At 31.2% G+C, this 22,253-nt stretch overlaps 1 protein-coding gene across 2 annotated transcripts in view; it reads right to left on the reverse strand.

The window, feature by feature from the left end:
• Nucleotides 1-2,316: 2,316 nt before the first annotated feature.
• LOC107454279 (low-density lipoprotein receptor-related protein 2) overlaps nt 2,317-22,253 on the reverse strand; it is a 42,198-nt gene continuing 22,261 nt past the window's right edge. Inside the window, exons 1-4 of one of the 2 annotated variants that reach the window (XM_016071414.4) lie at nt 19,280-19,456; nt 9,610-10,239; nt 6,393-6,531; nt 2,317-2,587 (exon numbers count right to left, since the gene is read on the reverse strand). In XM_016071414.4, the coding sequence (XP_015926900.2) occupies nt 2,359-2,587; nt 6,393-6,531; nt 9,610-10,239; nt 19,280-19,355 (1,074 nt within the window). In that variant the 5' untranslated portion in view covers nt 19,356-19,456 and the 3' untranslated portion in view covers nt 2,317-2,358. Of the gene's footprint in view, nt 2,588-6,392; nt 6,532-9,609; nt 10,240-19,279; nt 19,457-22,253 lie in introns of those variants that run through there. The other variant, XM_016071413.3, reaches the window with a different exon arrangement.

Here is a 22,253-nt window from a genome sequence, read left to right on the forward strand (position 1 = left end):
AACTAACCGTGGAAAGTTTTCGTGGTTTTTACTTTCAATGTAACGCAAATGCGGGTTAGTTCCATCAAAAAGTCCTCCACGAAGGAAAATTTCTCCCAATACTGGGTTCAGGAGTTCCCTCGTCTTCAGGATTGGATTCAAAATTACATGGATACGAAGATGAGCATTAGTAGTCGTTAACTCAAAAAAATGGGTCGGCTGTTTAACGACGGTTATAAAATAAGGAAGAAGAAAAATAATGAGCGAAAAAGTGGCATTCGTTCATCGAATTCTATCACACATAAAAATTCTGGAAGGGGAGAAATGTGGCGTAACTACCACTATAAATATTAAATACCAATCCACTAAAACACGTTAACTTAATGTACTCTTAGAGATACCTTTTGATAGATGAAGGATGACTTAGTAGATAATTTCAACGCCTTAGAAGTGTATAGTTTGCAGGTCTCTGGTATGGGAGACCAGATATTTATTCTCACCAGGTTTTAATTTAGTTGCAAAATTCTTCAACACATGGTGAAACTGACAGAAAAAAAAGAAATATTATTTTCTACTGCACATTAGACTATTTTGCACAGGCATCAGTTAATTTTCTCCTAAGACTGCGTTACATTGTTGCTGCAACTGACAGTTATTTTGAAAATATTATTTTATAATTTTTTCCAGTTGGTAGCGCCATCGGTTATCGAACTTTGCAATTAAGCTCAAAACTTTATGAGAATAAATAGTTTCCTGCGCAGAACTCAAAAAACTGTAGATACGTTTTCATTCCATTTGTAATTAATATTTCAAATCGACTGTCATATTTGAGATACTCATTTGAATCAAGCGTTCGTTTAAAATTATGATTCAGTTTGTTTTCTTTTTATTGTGAAACTGTAGTACAAGTATTTCACTATTAGGAATTATTTTCTTGAAACAAGTTTTTAATTAGAAATTTTTTTTACATTATATAAATATTTATATTCTGATTATGAACAAAGAATATTTTGAAGTCAAATTGTCATTGTTGTTGTTACGACTCTCGGACAAAGTAAGTTCGTCAGTCAATTTCTCTTGTGAATTAAGTCAGGAATGACCGTCTTTCGTATCCATATGTACACCGCTATAATGAAAGTGTGACTTCTCTCTCGATAGATGGCAGTACCTACTTCCACAATTTAGATGAAAATGTGAAGAAGAAGAAAATTTTCTCCAACTCTCTGTACACATGGTACTGCTCAGGGACTGACACAAAACTTATGATTTTACAGATTTTACGAGCACGTATAAAGCATTTTTTCTGTGGGTTTAAGCGGCTTTGAAGTTCAATCTTAGCTCCCTCCGTATCAAGGTTCGATGCTCTAACCATTTGTCTAAAAAAAGAAAAAGAAATTGCGAACGGCCTGTACAACTTTTGATCAAATGATCGGATATTTACGGACTGAAATTCAATCTTAACGGTGCGTTGACCCAACCGTAAATATGCTAATTAGTTTGTGTAAGGCCGGGATAGCCTGGCTGCTAGAGCACTGGGCCCATGTCCAAGAGGTTGAGGGTTCGATCCCCACTGACCGTAGACTGCCCGTGTAGTAAATGGTGACTGCTCGTTAAATCTGTCGAATCTCAAAGTTCTCCATGTTCCCATAACAAATCATACCTCTGGGGGTACTGATCCAAGAGTTTCCGTGTCTTCTGGATTGGTTCAATTCAAAATTACAAGGCTACGAAGCATTAGTAGTCGTATACCCAAAATTGGGTCGGATGTTCAACGACAGTTATGAAATAAAATAAAATAAAATTAGTTTGTGCAGACGATATTAAGTTAAAATGGGGTAAAAATTTTTATACCTAAAAATTCAAGCTCTTTTTAGCTTATTATTAAAATAAATAATAAAAACTAATTAAAAAAATTTACCTTCATAAATAATTATATTTATATGCAAATAAATATATAAATTTTTTTTTGTATGGAATTATCTTTGGATAAGCACTAACTTGTACAACTTTTTTTTTATTCGCTTTAGTTCCGGAAGTGTGTCGTCTACACTAACTAATTAGCATATTTGTGGTCCCCCCTCAAACGATTTTAAGATCACAAGTTGAATCCTCGTACGTGAAAATCCGATAATTAGAACAAAGATAATTCAAAGTGTGCAGATTTATGTACAATTAAAGTGTACATAGAACGTGAAAATCTGACCATTACATTTAAAATTATTCAGAATGTCCGGTACTACCACTTTTTGTTGTTGTTTATATCAAGTTGTTTGTGGACTTTCATTATTGGGAAGACTGATCAGGTTTCATAGACTTAAATTAATTACAAAACGTGGAGCACTTTTAACACATTTTTATTTTACATTAACATTAAAATATTCACACTAAATTATTTTCACTTTTTGTCGGCATTCTAGTTAGATCGGGGGATGGCTGTCGATCGTAAGGGGGAGGTTGATCAGCAGCTGACTGCACTACTGTTGGCTGTACTTGTACTGGTGTACCCACTAGTACTAGCTGACATTCTGGCACGATGTTGGAATTCAAAAATGAGACAGCTTGACGTCGATCATCCGCATTTCTTGAATTCAAACCAGCTGAACGACTCCTGTAAAACAAAAGGTGTTCTGTAATTATCGCCCTTAAGAGATATTTTCCCTGGTGACAGAAATCAATCTTCTGAGGGAAATGTTACATTATGAATTTTTATTGGGGATATTAAAAGCTCTATTTCGCCAAAGCAAACATATAAAAGCCACGTTTAAAGAGTGCTGATTACTGAGCAAAGCTTTATTTTTGTATAATCTTTTTGAAAAGAATGTATAAAGAATATATATATTTATTTTTGAAAAGAATAAAATGGACAATTTATGTAAAAACTNTTTTCATTCTATTGACCTGAGAATTTAATGCTATATATTTATGAATATTATTAACATTTTGTTGGAAAATTTTTTTGAATTAAGTGAATAGTATTTTTTTTATACCTGATATTTTATAGAGGTATCATGATTTTTTCCTAAAAATGTAGATTTTTTACTGTTTTTTTTAATGTTATTTGTTTCTATAATAAAAAATAAAAAAAGTACTTCCAACAATTTTTTCAATATTACCTAATATGTAATATTTTAAAAGAAATTTGTCATTTTGACGAAATTTCAGACGCGAGGAGTAATATAAAAAAAAAACATAAAAATTGAAAAATTTAAATTTTTTAATTTCTTAAATTTTGAAATATTTTTTTGAAATTTTGTATAAAAGTTGTTTTTAGCAATACAAATGTATCCTGAAAATTTCAAGCAAATCCCTTGATAATTTCAAAAAAAAAAAAAAAAAAATTGAAAGCCCTTTGTCGCCTTAACAAAAGCTACTAAGTAAGTACTTTTAGTACCGTAAAACAAAATAAAAAAAGCTACTGTTTTTAAACAGTGGCTTTTGGATGTTTTACACTTGAGGCCATAATTTCAAACAATATGTAGGGTAAATCTAGATTTGATGGCCGTATAAGAAGGATAATCAGTTTAAATTATCCGATAAATAGATCTATAGTTTCACACAAATCAGATTAGTTTACAGATGGTGTTTTCTACAGTAAGGAGAGATGCAGTCTCTTTACCACCAATATTTGTATCTAGCCTATTTTGAAACCCTTTGGCTCAATGCGTTCACTACGTAGAGTGTGCTGTTCTGGAGGATCATTTGGAACGAAAACGTCCCCTTATGGGAACTAAACTAAATACTAACACTAGAATCGTGATGGTTCAGGGGCTTTCCAATGAGATGAACCGGGTTCGAATCTCGGGGATGGCTCTTCGAGGCTGATTCCGCACCCGGCCTGCACTGCCCACAGTGTTGACGGAAAATATCCTCGATGGTAGATGGATCATGGGTTTGAGTCCCTTTGCCCTCAGGCTAACCGTAGGAGTTTTTCGTCGTTTTCCTCTCCATGTAACGCAAGTGCGTGTGAGTTCCATCAAAAAAGTCCTCCAAGAAGGCGAATTTCTCCCAATACTTGATCCAGCAGATCCCTTGTCTTCTGGATTAGATTCAAAATGAGACGGACAGGGGCGGATCCAGAAATTTTTCCTGGGGAGGGTCATAGACCCACAATTAATTTTTTTCTTATGAAAAAAAAATTTTTTTTTTAAATATTTTTTTTCTTCAAAAAAAAAGACACAAAAAACTGGGGTTTTTAATGCTAGTCTTCTCATTTATTTTTTTCATAATGAGCAATAGAACAATACATAAATAACTCAAGTATTCAGAATCTTTAAATAATAGATGTAATGCGTTTTTTAGAAACTTTGGCAAATACAAACTTTGGTTAAACCTATCGAAGCGCGCTTCAACGTTATTGATGTTTACTATCAAACTATGACGAATTTCGCTTTAATCTTTTGGATTATGATTCTTGAAACGGTGAAGAACATAATTAGATGGAGAAAAAAAATCGATTTTTCCGACTTACCTAGGTGTATATGCCCCTTAAATAATTTTTAAAATATTTTATTTATTTTGCAAACTGTTAAAAAAATTATTATTTTAATTTTTTAAATTGTTTTTTTTTGGGGGGAGGGGGGTCATGACCCCTATGACTCCCCCCCCCCTCCTCGCTGAATCCGACCACTAGCTACGGAGCTGAACATGGGTAGCCGTAAAGCGAAAATTCGGTCGGGCTGCTCATCGACGGTTATAAAATCAAAATAAAAACATAATAAATGTATTTTCACTTTAGAAAAAAAGAAGTGTCCCTTAATCACCACTTTTGGATAGAATAAAAAGCTTACCTTATTTAATACCTTAATTAAACCATTATTAAATACCTTAATTATTTAACAGTGTAATTCCTTGGTATGAAATTCCTTTAAAATCTTAAAGAATAAAATTTTTACTATGTGCAATAATGTACAACTTTTTAATGCTTTTATGCATTTAGTGCAATCTGGTACTTCAAGTCTGATGGTAGGTTTTTAAAAGTTATGTGATACTCAATTAAAATAGTTTAGAACACATTGTATACATGCTACACATGCCGAGCACATGCCGAATGTGTAGCATTCGAGCACATGCCGAATGTGTAGAATAATGTGTTGTATACATACACACATGCTAGAACACATGCCGAAAATTACATTTAGACTTAATCAGTAATGTAAAAGGGATATTTCGTTTGAAATGAAACTTATTGGTTAAAAAATTACGATAATAATAAACGTAACTATTTTATCATATTTAACGTAAAAATTTATACTTGACACAAATCAGAGTAAAAAACTTTAAAGTTGCAAATAAGCTGAAGGTTATTCTCGGGTTCGATACCTGATATTGATTTTTTGTAAATTCATCAACTTCAAATGTATTTTCGACAGCTGGTATAGTGCTACTCACTGTGAAAGATTTAAATTTCTAACTGTAGGGAAGTGTAGTGTGAAAAACTTAAGAAAACAGCACATGTTAATTTTATACACTTATTAATTAAATTCAAACTAATTTAATTACTAATTTAATTTAATTAATATGGAAATGGAATAAAATAGTGCACTATAAAAACCGTACTCCGCTACTAATTTTATAATTGCGGAAATAAGTTTGTATACAAAACCATAGTCCTGTTTTGTCGGTCTGTTTATTACGTTTTCAAATAAAAACTAAGCAACAAATCTCCGTGGTCTTGTGCACAGATAAAGTTGGAGGTCTACCTAGCTAAAGAGTTGACACAGGCTAAGCTACAATTTACCGCAGAAAAATATCTCTTTGTTACGAAATAAATCCTTACACGCAAAGAAAATAAAAAAGTACGCGGTCGAGCTGCAGGCAATTGCTAGTTTATAATAAATCAGTTTCATATATCAAAAAATAATCCTAATAACTTAAATTTTAATAAAATGTTTACTTCATAGCTACTTTTATAAATTATGTAGAATGTAGATAGATGTATGTCCAGCGATGCCAACTTGCTCCGGACAGCAAATAAATATTTTAGAGTGGCAGTTTATTAATGCGTGATTCTTGGTCAATGTAAAACAATTGTAATAAAGAAATATTATGTTGTGCATAAATTAAAATAAATAACTAATAACCACATTCCTATACTATATTAGTACTTATCGATTTCAACACCAAAATCGTTAAGTAGTCTTCGGAATAATTTTTAGAAATTCATTAAATGGTTTTTAAGATACACTCCAATAAGTGATAAATAATAAATATAGAATTATTTCATTTAACTATTAATAAACTATATGAAGTTATTATTTTTTTATTGAATTAAAAATAGCTTTTTTTGGTGTTTACTTTTAAAGTAATAATTTTTAAAAAAATTCTGAAGTTTTTAAAAATTATGGGGGGGGGGCATGTCCGACGCTAAGCCTATCTCAACAACTATAGTTTTCCAATGAAATAAAATACCTTACCTGCGTTTCTTGCATAGAAAGACGGCAAGTGAGATGAGGCAGACCACTCCGGCAACAAAAAGCACGCACTCAAACCAATTCCATAGAGTAAAACAAATAGAGGATGAATCAGTTTGCGACTCGCAATCTTCTGATAATTCTAAAAAGATTTAAATACACGGTGATGAGACACAAAAGGTAGACATTTAAAAAAGGGTAGTAAGATATATGAATAAGTTTTGTTGATAGCTTTAGTTGAGTGGTAGGAAAAACTATATTTTCTTTGTAGTTTACTACTACGACTACTTTATTACAATTGTAGTTAACTACAAACTACTTTTTTCTCAAATGTATCGACTACAAACTACTTTCGAAATGTATTCACTACTTCGCTACTTTTAGAAGACAAACTTAACTGGAGAACTCAATTTTCACCCATATTCAAGATGATTTTGAATGAAAAGTGGGCTTGGTAAAATATAAGAAGATATTAAGAAGTTTTAATTCATGTTAACGTGAAATAGATTTTTATTCTAAAGCATTTTTTACGAATTTGTTCTTTTCACTTTCGATCTCTATTGCTTTTCTCGACAGTGATATAAGAAATGCTGGAAAATTATCATCTATTTGTGATTTAAGTGATCAATTCTTTTTTTCTATATCCTCCAAGAAATAAAGTACAGTGCGAAAAACAAAAACGGACCACCCTGAATAACTTTTGTTCTAATGATCGGATCTTCACGTTCTAGGATTCAATCTTAATGGTTTAAGGGGTGACCGCAAATACGCTAATGAATTAATGCAGACGATATTCTAAGTTACGAAATCAGACACAAAAACGTACTTATAAAGTAACCATACGACCGAAAGCTATGAAACTTGGCATGCAGATAGTTCAAAGCACGAGGAAGGTCACTGTCGACATTAGATTATTCTATGACAAACCGTTCGAAAGGGAGGAGTGAAAAACGAAATGGAATTTTCTGACTGGTTGAGCGTTATTCATTGTTTTAAATTTAACGATTCAATTAATCACATATTTTAAAGATAACATAAGTGATAATTGCTAGATTATAGCTCTGTTTGATCAAAAAATAGTTTATTGCTCGTATTTAAATATTTAATTATTTTATATTCACCATGTCAGATAAATACAATGAACATTGCGTGGTCTTACGTCACCAAATGCATACTTTGATACCACGCTCTTTTATTTTATTTAAATCAATTCTTTTAAACGTGTTTCTAAATAACAATAATTACTTATTTGAAACCAAAGGTAATGGAATAGGAAAAAATATTTATGTATTCAAAAGCAAAATTAATGGGAAAGTGGTACTAATTCGTTTAGAAGAAACATAAAAAATCGTCGCCAAGAAGGCTTAAATACGCTAATGATGCTTAACTAATTTAAATAATATATGCATATTGAAATAAAAGAAATAATCTATGTACTAGACGGCAAAAGTAATGATGTAAAGGTATTTATTTGTATAAAAGAACAGTAAGAAATCGTCATACTATCATGTTCTGAATTAAAAAGCAAAAAAAAACAAGAAGAAAAGATACTTATTCGCGTTTTGGGTAGGCTGCTTATTATTATTGAGACTAATGCTCAATTAATATTAATAATATGCATTAATTGAAATAAAATAAAATAAGCTATGTGCTAAAATGCTAAGCTCACGAGGAAATTCGTTTAAGAAAACCGTAAAAAATCGCCATTCAAAGATGACACTGAATTCATATATATCACTAACAGTGATATGTACTACCGGTATTATGGTAATTGGTGAATTGGTTTTGATGAGAATTCTACAACTGGCTTTCCGTAGTTTCAGAAAATATTTTTCCAGTGGTAGCCAAGATAGTGTACTAATATTTTAATGAAATAGAATTAAAAGAGCTTTTTTTTCACCACTACTTATAAATATTTTAACAGTAAATTAAAGGTTAGATAGATAAATGACCATGCTCCGAAATCCTTATAAAGTTCTAATATTATTATTTTTTTAAAATTCTGCTTTAGTTGGCTGCCACTGACAAATATGTATAAACTGAAATGTTGTAGGGTTATGTAATAAGCACCGAATATACTAATATAGGTATAAAATAATATATTGATATATTTGGTAATTATTAAAACCGCACCAATCAGTTTTAATACATATACTTTGGAATTGGGTATACTATAGCCTACGTCACAGGTTGTGTTATTCCTACTAAATTTAACCCATGAACGGCATTTTCTGCGAGCCTAACTTCAAGCCACAAATAAACATACGAAGTGTTTGATCGTTTAAATAGCTGCTCGCCAGATTTTATTGCATTATAAAGAAAAGTAATTGATATTCGATTTTTGATTAATAATTGATTTATGTGGATAGTGGCATAGAATTTAGCATTGCGTCATGGTAAATGTTATTCCTACTAAGTGGAAGTAGTTGTGTTTTTTTTATATATTATACCCAATTAAGTGTCTTACGGTGGATGGTGTTTTCAATATAAATGTAAACAACAACAATCTCGAGCTCTTGATCTACGCTAGCTGTTTACTACGGCTTGTTCTGCGAGGCGATATTTTCAAACAGATAATTTTGTTTATAATAAAACAAAAATTATATAATTTCTGAGCTCAAATCTATTGTATTTCATAAGATACTAATGATATGAGGTAACTCTGGTGAGTTTGAAGTAAAATTTTTTTTATAGTTATTTATAGATGTATTGTTAAAAAAAGGGGTGACATGGTTACTAGATTTAGAAAGAACTCGCTTTTTTTGGCAGTTCCGATTTGGCCTCTTTTACTTGTTTATTACTGTTTGTTCTTGTTGCAAGCAGTGCACCAACATACGTTAGTGTTAGTATATTGTTCGAGCAAACGAGATTAAGTTCGTTTTACAAATCATCATTTAGGTTTAAAATTCGAAGTTGGTATAGTGTTAACAATAACGATTCTTCTTTTTATTCATTTTTTCAAATGACAATTGTTACGTCTTGAAATGACAGGTCTTCAAATGACGATTCTTTTTTTTAAACACAATTAATACATGAGGTAACAAATACAAGTATACAAGAAATACTACTCAAGAGAGTATCTCAAAACACAATGATCCCGTTGTGAGCCGAATGCCTTCAAAACATACCAAAAACAGTAACCTGGAAGTATAGGCAGTCAAGAGTTCCCTAGTGTACAAAACACCATCCATATTTTCAACAAAATAAAGTTAAAACTTACTTTCCTCCGGACTATTGGTTTCACTGTTTGTTAGACCATTAACTTTCGTTGTGTCAATTGGCGTAACTGTAGATGCTTCTGCGATTCGAACTGTTGAAATTTCGCTTTCTGAAGTGTGTTGATGGGTCGAACTAGATCGCCCAACACAAATCTGCGGACTTTCATCGCTGCCATCTTTGCAATCCTTTTCGCCATCGCAAACCCAACTTTTATTAATGCATTTCTCGGGACATCGAAATTGAGCATTGGTGCATCTTTGTGGTGATTGAGTTGATGACATGTCGATTATGATTGGCGATGTCGTATAAATGTGCTCATGGGTTCTTGGGCAGTCCATCTCATCAGACCCATACAAGCAGTCCCATTCTCCATCGCAGACCCAGGTTCTATGTATGCACTTGCTGCCAGATTGTTCAGAGCATGAAACCTGGTTATGTTCGCAATCTCCAGAACTTAAATTCTCTGTCGCCAAGGGAAAGAATGTGATTCTTTCCATAAAATGATTGGATGAGCATAGCTCCTCACTTTCATCGCTGTTATCTCCGCAGTCATTGTCGCCATCACAGACATATTCTGAGTCTATGCATTTGTCTGATTCCTCACAGTAGTATTCGCCGAGATCACAATTCCCTAAAAAATATAACATTTAGATTAATGGTCACTATTTTAAAACTTCAACTTTTTTAAAAAGGCATTTCTTTTTCCCAAAAACTGATTTCTTTTAAATATTTTTTTCCCGCTAAAATCTAAAGATGGTTTTTATAACCGATTTTATTAAAAGTGTTTCAAAGTAAGACTTTGTTTTATTTTATAACCGGCTTTGAGCAGCCGTTCCAATCCTCAGTGAACGACTATCGATGCTCAACTCCGTATCCTTGAAATTTTGAACCCGATCCAGAAGACAAAGGAACTCCTGGATCGAGTACTGGGAGAAATTTGCCTTTGTAGAGGATGTTTTTGATGAAACTAACCCTCATTTGCATTGGAAAACCACGAAAACCTTTCACTGTTACCCTAACGCAAGAGGACTCTGACTAATAATCCATCTACTACTCAGGATATTTTACGTCAGCACTGTGGTCGGTGCGAGCCGGGTGCGGAATCCGAATTCGCCAGACATCGCCGGGTTTCGAACCTGGTTTACCTCATCGGGAGGTGAACGCTGTATCCCCTAAGCCACTACGGCTTCCCAAGGATGGTTAACCGTGACCCTTAATCCTGTCGGGAGGTTTGAAAATCCCGCATCGCGATTTGTAATTACATGGTTTAAAAATAGCACATCTGCATTCGCGTGATTTAAAAATCAAACACCGTGATCCGCATTTGTGTGAATTTATAATCACAATTTGTACTTACGTTATTTAAAAAAAATACACATTGTGATCCATATTTGGGCGATTTAAAAACCACACATCGCGATCGACAATCGTACGATTGAAAAATCCCTCATCACGATCCGCATTTGTGTGATTAAAAAACACATCAGGAAGCACTCATTTATATCTTCTTTTGACTGTATTGTGTAATAAAGTATTAACCCGTCATGGAAAGTGTTTGGTCATTGATTTATCAGGTACCCCGTAATACTTATCCCATCGAACACTATATAAATCATATCTGTCTGAAAATAGGTACAGAGCAAAATAATAAAAAGAAGAAGAATCGATTGCATGATAGATGCCTGTCAAAAAGAAGAACTGAACTAAAGGGAATGCCATTCAAGAATGCCAGTGTTGCTTACAAAATAAATCTATTTCTATGCCACACAGAGCATCAATAAAATGTTTAATACTGAGAGTATGCCCCTTTGATGTACATAATTTTTTTCTGACGCTTTAATTACAATTAAAAATATATTTATTATGAAGGCATTCTGATAGTTACTAAAAATTCTGATAGATTATCAGAATTGGGTACTTGCACTTCAAGAAGAAGATCACCGATACTCACACGCGTGATCTATGACGTCAGCGCCAGCTGATCGTTCCTCCATAAAAGTTAGAATGTTAATTTATGTGAATTGAATTAAATACAGCGCCGTATCGCAAATCGAATGTGTTGGAATATAATTCTTTCTAGTCTACTTTTACTTAACATAGATTTATTACTTGTTCATGTATTTTATTGTAACTGTGATTTATTTTTGTTTTGTGTACCTGGCAACTTCGATGCGTGATTAGTTTGTTTATGCTCTACATGGCCTCGTGCCTGTTTTTGTGTTAAGTAAGAAATATAGAGTGAAAGAATTGAAATCTTTGTGAAATAATCTTTATGAAATATAGAATGTGTCATTTAAGGGAAGTGATACTCAACGGGTTGGCCTACTCGTAATAGAATGGAAAGAACAATTGCTAACGTAAACGAATGCCGCGTTTCACCAACGAATTAAAATCAATATACCCACACTGACGTCACTTGCATTTGTACTAAAATATGAATCCAAAAAAAAAGCATTTTGAAAAAAATATTTTTTATCCATATTCCAATTCTTATAAATATCTTATTTTGAAAATTAACGAAAGTTCAATGATGGTTGAATCTTAGATCAAAACATAACTGCAAATAAGTGCAAGTTGGAAAAAATATTGTTTAAAAGATTCTACCTTTAACGCAGACAAGACACTGTTTCGTGCAGTATTTCATAACTATACATTATTAAAATGCTAGATATGATATTTTTTCAAATATTTTGTCCTAAATTAATAAAAAATAATGAAAGAAATATGAATAAAATGTTTAATAAAAATTCTGCTTCAAAGGCTTAATATTGTTTTTCAAGTTCTGTTTGTCAAGGAAAATACAAAAGTAAGCGTTTAAGTGCTTACCTTAAAACTATAATTTTAAACAATGTTTATCATCCTTCCATAAAGAATTATTTTGCGCTTTAGAACGGACAAATAACTTAATCACTTTAAAAGTTTGTGAACTTTTTTTTTTAAATAATCCCCAATGTAGCAAATTCTTTCTACTTAGATGAAAATTATTCCAAATTTTTGTCAGTTTTTATCTGCACAGACAATGCAGCGTTGGAGTAAATTTTTAAATATTAAAAAAATAAGATCACAAACGATTTTTTTTTCTTTTACAAGACTGTGATTTTTCTTCATTCCGACATTTTACGCCATTTTCAGAATTAGCATAGAGAGAGCTGACTAAAGATTTACAGTCGTGAAAAATTGTTGCTAACTCATAGCAGTTATGAAAATAATTTACAAAACATAATGCGGTAGAACCTTCTAAAAGACCCAAGTTTGAATGCTTTAAGCGAATTAACGTGACTAAGAGGCAAAATACATATGTGTTCGAAAACTAACATTGCACTAAGCTCAAGGTATGAAATTTATTTTGAAAAGTCATTCCCTTTTAAGATAAATTTTTAGTGCAAAAATTTCTAAGTTTATTTAACACAAACTATTTATGCCAGATACAAAAAATAGTCGATATAGCCTGTTTATATTAAATGCCCCCAACGCTCACCAGCAGCCCTGATGATTGTTTCGCAATATAATTGCTGTTTCTTGGCAGTTGAAATTGTGCAATTAAAAATAATTTAATTTAGAAAACAAACAAAAACATAACAATACAGGTAAATACCTTTAAATTAGGGAAACAAAAACGCATAAGAAAACAATACCTTTGTGACTTATATCAATTTTGTGCTGATGACAACCAAACCAATATTAAAATGATTGTGTGAAAATTGGATCCTACCACGTGATTTTCTAGCCAATAAATATGTGCCGACAACAATGGAAAACTGTGACACCACTATTAGATTTTCATATAGAGTTAGAAATAATTTCCAAATTATTTGGGTTATAGTTTTGGAGGATGTTTCTTAATATTATTAGAATGAATATTTCTTAATATTTGGGAAGGTGCCAAGGCCGGATTTAAGCTTGGCGGGGCCCTAAGCTACTGAAAATGATGGGGCCCTTTTAAGTTCAATTCTATTTCTATACACCTAAAGTAAACTGTCGTATTTTTTATTGCTGAATATTAACATTATATTATTAAAAATTTGATAATATTGCTTGATTGTTAAATATATTGATTGTGATGGGGCTATAATGTAGAGCCTTTCTATTATTGCACATATTTTTTGAACGAGGAAAAAAGCAGAAACTCATTTTAAGAACATCATAACCACAGAGTAAAGATTTGGTATGTTAGAAGAACCATTATATGTTTAACAGAGTTTTTTTTTCTTGAAATTCTGAATCTATGTTATTTGAAATTTAAAAAAAATTTTTTTTTTCTAAATTGTTTCTTTTTTAAACGTTACATTTCGCTTTGCTGCTCTATGACTTAGAAACATGAAATTATGAAGGTGTGTCAAAAATAAGCAAGGAGTTAGAAAGAACATAAGAAAATACAATTTGATTATTAGTTCTATTTTTTTTCCATAACCACCGTTGAACAACCGACTTAATTTGAGTTTACGACTACAAATGTTTAACTCCGTATAATATTGAATAATCACCTTATAATTTTGAACTCAATCCAGAAGACAAGAGAATTGGATCAGTACCCAGAGGTATTGATTTGTTGTGAGAACTTAGAGGACTTTGTGACCACGGCAGATTTAACATGCACCAGTCACCATTTTATACATGGGTATTCTTCGGCCGGCTGGATTCGAAATCCCATTCTCACAAACACGAGTTCAACGCCCTNTAGAAAGTCCTGTGAGAGATAAAAAATAATTCAATATATAGAAAAATCGGTATTTTATTACTTCAATGCAGACTATTAGTTATTGTAATTGTCTCATACTCCCATTAATTTTGTGGTACTTTCACGTACTATATAATGCATATTTATTGTCAAAATTATTTCGAAAATTTTGTATATCTGTAGTTTTTCAGAAAAACCTGTTAGGTTAGTTTAAAAAAAATTGACATCAAATTTTTTAAATTTTTTTTCAAAAAATTTTCTAAATTATTAAGTAATTGCAAGTAAATAAATTAATTAATAATTGATTAATAATTAATTAAAAATTAATTTGCTAATTAATTTATTAGTTTGCTGACTAATTAGTTAACCAATTAATTACATATTAATTGGATTATGAGACAATTACAATAACTAATTGTCTGCATTGAAGTAATAAAATACCGATTTTTCTATATATTGAATTATATTTTATCTCTCTATGGGCCGAAACGAATGTTGCCCCCTAAAATTATTCTTCATAAGGCATACATCCCACTAGTTTATTTCAAAATCGGCGAATCACACTTCCCTAGTTTCCCTTGTGAGAATATTGGGGATTTTTTCGTTCGCTTCCTTGGCGTATTGGCTAAATTTCAAAGTTTTACCGTCACCGTTCGCATTTGTTTTTATGTTTATTTTTTGCGACGTTTGCTGTTAGTTTCGAACTCGTATAAAATATGTTATTTGTTGAATTTTTTCGTTATGTCTTTGTTTTTATTATTGTTATCTGTTTTGATTTTGTTTTTAATTTTTTTTTCTTTAAAGTAAGTTAGATCTTAATATATGTAAGTTACCCCGGCAAAGTATGAAACGTCGGCATTGTATAGAATGCTGGATGCTTTTAGGCAAAGTATGAAATGTGAGAATTATACTGGGCAATGGCACTTGACCTTAAAAAAACATCAGCGTAAGGTATATCGGGCAATAACACTGAACCTTAGAAAAACATCAGTGTAGCGTATACCGGGCAAATATATACCGGGCAGTGGCACTTGACCTTAAAAAACATCAGTGCAGCGTATACCGGGCAATGGCACTTGACCTTAAAAAACATCAGTGTAGCGTATACCGGGCAAATATATACCGGGCAATGGCACTTGACCTTAAAAAAACATCAGCGTAGGGTATACCGGGCAATGGCACTGAACCTTAAAAAACATCAGTGTAGGGTATATCGGACAATCGCACTTGACCTTAAAAAAAACATCAGTGCAGGGAATACCGGGCAAAAGTATACCGGACAATAGCACTTGACCTTAAAAAAACATCAGTGTAGGGTATACCGGGCAGTGGCACTTATACTAGGTCTTGTTGACTAGACTTTTGGTAAATGTCTGAAATATATACAAGGTCTTGTTAAGTGCCACTGCCCGGTATACATTTGCCCGGTATACCATACACTGATGTTTTTTAAGGTCAAGTGCCACTGCCCGATATACTTTTGCCCGGTATTCCCTGCACTGATGTTTTTTAAGGTCAAGTGCCACTGCCCGGCTTATACAAGGAATTCTTTTCACGATCTCCCTCCCCTCACTCTCTTCCAACAGGTACAGAATTGCTGGAAAAGCGACCGATAATTGTCAACAGTACTGAGGTATGTACGTAGCTCTCTGCATCAAAAACGTTCTTTGAAGATAAAAAAAAAATCAAATCTGACTGTCTTCTCTATAAAGCCTAATAATCAATTCTTTCTTTTTTGATGACCCTAGTTAATTTTTTTTCCAGAAAATCCCGCCAAAATTTGACTTCCAATGTTGGCGCTAAAATAAGGCGATATTTTGCTAAGCTAAAGCTCTCACCAGCAACGACGATTCCAAAATACAAGTCCGTTTGTATTTTGGAATCGTCCTGTCCCTAGTCGCTGGTGGTAAATACCTTTAAATTAGGGAGACAAAAATATGTAGGAAAACATTACCTTTAGGACTTATATCAATTTTGTGCTAATGACAACCAAACCAATATTAAAATGATTGTACGAAAATTGGATCCTACCAAGTGATTTTCTAGCCAATAAATATGTGCCGACAACAATGGAAAACTGCGACACCATTATTAGATTTTCATATAGAGTTAGAAATAATTTCCAAATTATTTGGGTTATAGTTATTTTAGATATGTAACAGTTTTTAACCAAATTCATCATTAATGCCTGACCTTCAATACACAAGATTTTTCAAGTTTGATCAGACATAAAGAATTCTATTAACATTCGAGGGTTAAAATGGGCTAAACATCTATAAATTATACAAAACTGTATTTTTATAAAGATAGTGTAATAGATTATCAAATTTTGAAGGAGACCAAGGCCCGAGCTGGGCTGTCTCGCCGCTGGAAAAAGTTCGATGGGAACGCTTACTAACTTCATTTCTAATACTATTTTTAGATTTTACAGGAAAGCTGTTAAAATAATTCGTGTGATTTCCGTTAAATTTTTCCCATTTAAATCTTAGTTTATAACAAAATTTTTTCATACACTACCGGTCAAAAGTTTGCGAAAATTTTGAAATCTACAAAGAAAAGGTCTAAATTCAAATGTTCATAGAACTGCGAAAAATCATTCAAATTGCATGAAAATTTGATATGTTCTAAAGTGAACCCTCTACAGTTAGTTACATATGATCAAATTGCAATACTTTGTTTTTTGCGAACTGAATCCAGCTTTTCATCATGAGTTGTTTCTATGGTGAAAAAAGTTGTTAAGTTTGAACACTTGCCAAACTTGCAAAAAAAATTTTTTGTACTTTCTGTTAATAGAAAATAGTTATTTGAACAGTTCTATGTAAGTCCTCAAAATTTCAAATCGATTTGATTTTTTTTGACGAAGTTATAGAATTTTGAAAAACATGTGTACTTTTCTCGATTTTTGAGCATTCCACATATGCGGTCTTTTGGTCTATACATCTTCTACCAAAGAACTTTTTAATTTTAATGTTTTCTATATTTTCAAATAATTAATATTGATTATAAAACAAATATTCTTATTCATTATTGTAATTATTGTTATTACAAAGAATTTATTATGAATATAATTAAAACAATATCTCATAGATGTCACATTTCATCGAAAATTTGTTTGTTCTTGCAAACGATGCTCTGATATTTCGAATCGAAATCAGTTATGGGACATTTTACAACAGGAATGGAACTCTATATCACTTGAAGTGATTAATGGTTTGGTAGACCGAATGCCACGCGTATGTAAGGCTATAATAAAAGCAAAAGGTGGATGGTTCGAGGAATCTAAGATTTAAATGTTAATTTATTTAATTACAAAATGCGAATAAGAATATGTTAAATATTTGACCTGTTGTAAATAAAATAGTTTAGTAAAAATACAAATTTTTTATACTATTGTTATTATTTTTTTAGAATTATTTATGTAATTATTGTTATAACTTTTTATTTTAATTTAATGTAAAGTAAAAACATCACAACAAAACTAATACATATAAGCAATAAATATAAACAATAATAATTATAATAATGAATAAGAGTATTTGTCTTATAATAAATATTAATTATTTGAAAATATAGAAAACATTAAAATTAAAAAGTTCTTTGGTAGAAGATGTATAAACCAAAAGACTGCATATGTGGAATGCCCAAAAATCAAGAAAAGTACACATGTTTTTCAAAATTCTGTAACTTCGTCAAAAAAAAATCGAATCAATCTGAAATTTTGAGGGCTTACATAGAACGGTTCAAATAACTTTTTTCTATTAACAGAAAGTACAAAAATTTTTTTTTGCAACTTTGGAAAGTGTTCAAACTTAACGAATTTTTTCATCATAAAAACAATCCTTGATGAAAAGCTGGATTCAGTTCGCAAAAAACAAAGTATTGTATTTCGATCATATGTAATTAACAGTAGAGGGTTCACTTAATAACATATTAAATTTTCATGCAATTTGAATGATTTTTCGCAGTTCTATGAACAATTGAATTTAGACCTTTTCTTTGTAGATTTCAAAATTTTCGCAAACTTTTGACCGGTAGTGTATGTCTAATTTCTCCACTTTTGGAACCATGTGTCATATTTCCTCTAGAGACGATTGTTCTTCCGCAATATAAGTTTTTTCCTTTTAAAAATATTGTTTCATAAAATATTTTTGGGATTAAAATTTATCCTATTTTCATTTCTTTCAAAAATAACTAAAAAAAATTTTTTAACTTGAATCTTTTTTTGTGTACAGAAAAAAAAGTAATAAAAAAAATGGGGGATTCTTTGTATTTTCTTGAAATTCCTCTTTACCTCAGGGAATCTTGCCTCTTTGATCTATGAATTAATTTCCAAATACCAAAGCTTTCAACAATGGCAAAAAAATGTGATTTTAACATAGAAAAATGTAGTTTAGAAAAAAAAATCTCCGATATAAATGCAATAACAAAAATATTTTTAAAAAAAATAATTTAAAAGGTTAAATTTAATTTTTTTTTGTAGTTATTTGAATCATAGCATTAGAATTACGAATTTTAGTTTTTTTTGTTGCATTTTTTACATATTGTATAATAATTTTATTGTGTATTTCTTCATATTTAAATTAAAATACAATAAATACAAATAAAATACAAATAAATTAAAAATTCATATTTAAATTAAAATACAATAAATACAAATGAAATACAAATAAATTAAAAATTCATATTTAAATTAAAATACAATACTCAAATAATGACATATAACTGTCAAAAAGTTACTTGAATCAAATTTCTTGTAGTTTCTTCTTCTTATTAAAAACTCAAATAAATCTAGAGTGAATCCGATTACCTTATATCTAGATAATCATTTCGTAAAGTTATACAAACAGAAAAACAAATTTTAAAATATTATTCTTTAAATGTTAAAATTATACCAAATGTCGTCTAATATATTGGAAGCTGGGCTTCAAGTCGTAGTGCATGAAATTGCGATTAAATATATTCCATCAACCTATTAACAATAAACCTAACTTACCAGAACTAGATATCATAGTAATAGATATCACTAGCGTGAAACAGATGATAATCTTTCTGATGTCACGTGACGTCATAATTAATAAGTCAGATCGAGTAATTAATACCGTCAAGTTCTTGTTATTAATTATAAGCAATTGGATTTCATTATTGACGAAATACTCTCGGCAAGAAAAGACGGAAGTACTTGAAATAAAAAGGATGTGGTGAAATTTACTTCCGGGCGACCAGTCACTCTTGTTGAAATTTCACTATCATTTCTTGATTTTTGATACAAGTAACATGAAGAATTAAAGACGAAGAATGTTGCTCACTCAACAAAAGAGAAATAACTCTTTTACTCTCTCCGTTTGTTTAAAATAATCAACATTTTATAATCACCATTTAATATAAAATATACATAAATATTAGTTTCTAAACTTTGCACAATTTGAAAGATAAGAACTAATATTTTTTCGATAATCAATTTGAAAATTATGTGTAATTTTAGAATTAATAAAGAGAAAACGACTTTGAAAACGCTTTTATCAAATCGTTTGCTCAGAAATTTCGCAACCGTTTTTTTTTTTTAATTTTTTTTTCTTTCATTCTAACTACCAACTACGTTTGAATTAATAATTAAAACTACGTTTCTGAAGTGGACTAAAAAAAAAGAGGATATTTTAATTTTGATAGTACGTTTAAACTGCGTTTTCAAAGTGAACTAAAAAAAATAAAGATATTATGATTTTGACACACACAGTGTACACATTTTTTGAAAGTTTCATGTTTTTCAACTTTGTGTGCTTGTAGAATATATTAATTTTCACTTAAATTGAATACTAAATTACTTAGTTTACACATTAAATGGAAGGTAATTTAATGCAGAATTTAATAACAAAAACAGAATCAAAATATCTGCATTACAAAAAAAGTTATGCTCATTTTAGTAGAACAAACAAATACAAATCGTTCTGAATAAGGACGTGTTTTGTAATAAAAGCGTACTAGCCAATCACAAACACTGTTCTTAGGTCCAATCAAATGTCTGTAACTATAGTTTAGGTTATTTGGATGTTAAAAGAGTTATTGTTGTGGAAATATTTTGCGGAATGATGTATACTAGTACAATTAAATAGAGTATTGCTGTTTTTGAATATTTAAAGTCCTTTTTTTTAATGAAAGTAATTTTAAACAATTTCATCAACAAGAAGAACTAATTGGACATCTACAAATTGTCATATTGAGAGAAAATGGCCTCTCTTACGCTGAAATTGCAAGACAAGTTGGTGGTACAGTGACATGTTCTGATGTACGAAAGTTCTGTTTACGTTATGAAAAAACGAAAGAACGACCAGTGGAAAAAAAAACCAAACCAGGCCGAGAAAAATGCTCAAGTGCTACTGCTGATAGAAAAATTAAACGGCTATGCCTTCAAGATAGAAAAATTTCATCAGATGCCATTAGATGTGAAATGAATGCAGCAGATATTGCAGTAAGTTCAAGAACAATAAGAAGAAGGTTATCAGGATTTGGATTAAAAGCTAGAAGTCCAAGTAAAAAACCAAATTTAAATCAAAAGAAACGCGAAAAACGAGTTAAGTGGGCAAAAGAACACATTAAATGGTCAGAAAATCATGGGAAGCAAGTAATCTGGAGCGATGAGAGTAAAATATCGCTCTTTGGTGGTGATGATAGACAATACGTGAGACGTAGAGTAGGTGAAGCACTTCATCCTGATTGCATTGAAGCAACTACAAAAAACCCAAGAAATGCATGATTTAAGCATGTATGTCTGCAGATCGTGTAGGCCGAATTCAAGTGATTGATGGCATCCTGAATGCCAAAAAATACATCGAAACTGTCCTGAAACCAAAATTGATACCTTCCATCAGGGATCTCTTCCCCAACAAGGCACCATTTATTTTTCAGCAGGATTCAGCTCCATGCCACACAGCAAAAGTACGCAAAGCATGGTTTCAAAATAAAGGCATAGATATATTACCATGGCAAAGAAACAGCCCTGATCTCAATCCAATTGAAAATTTTTGGGGACATTTGAAAATTCTTGTGCGAAAAAAATGTCCATCCGATAAAAGACAACTTATTGAAGCAATAATTGATTCTTGGCACCATGTGATTACGAAGGATGAACTCCAAACACTCGTTCACTCGATGAAAAGACGCTGTGAAGCTGTCTTAAAAAATAAGGGTTATCCTACTAAGTATTGATTGTGTAAGTATCACTTAAAAAAAATGCAGATCTAAGATAGATCTTACTATTAGTTGCATAACTTTTTTTGTAATACAGATATTGTAATACTTTATCTATTATTAAATTCTACATTAAATTACCTTTAATTTGATATGTAAATGCTCGTATTTAAGGGAAAATTAATATATTCTACAAGCACACGAAGTTGAAAAACAAAACTTTCAAAAAATGTCCACACTTTTGGCCACCACTGTATATACAATTTTTAATTTATCAGGCATTTTACGGGGAATATAAAGAAAGTAAGAATTACCAATTTAAGCAACACATTTTGGGTGAGAATTGTTACGATACCTAAGGGACGTAGGGTGGATATCTCAATCCTGTTTACGTTAGCTACTGCCATTCTATTTAGAGTAGTCCATCAAGCATCCATTCTCTTAAATTCTTTCACAAAGAGTTTTTTTGACAAAGCTTTTAATTCTACCATTTGCACAAAGACTTAATACAAGGGCAGGAGCGAAGCCATGTGGAACAAACTATTATGCATCGAAGTTGCCAGGTATAAAAAAAGCAAAAATTTATCATGATCGCGATAACATTTATAAGCAAATAATAAATCTAAGTTAAGTAAAAGAAGTAGATTAGAAAGAATTATATTTCAACAAATTCGGATGTGTTATACAGCCTTTGTACTAAATTAACTTAACGTTAATTAACATTTTAAGTTATGTAAAGAAACTTAGTTCAACGTGAATACTCCATATTGCTGATAAAGATT

This window comes from Parasteatoda tepidariorum, chromosome 10, assembly GCF_043381705.1.
Source record: "Parasteatoda tepidariorum isolate YZ-2023 chromosome 10, CAS_Ptep_4.0, whole genome shotgun sequence".
NCBI classification, from domain to species: Eukaryota; Metazoa; Arthropoda; class Arachnida; order Araneae; family Theridiidae; genus Parasteatoda; species Parasteatoda tepidariorum.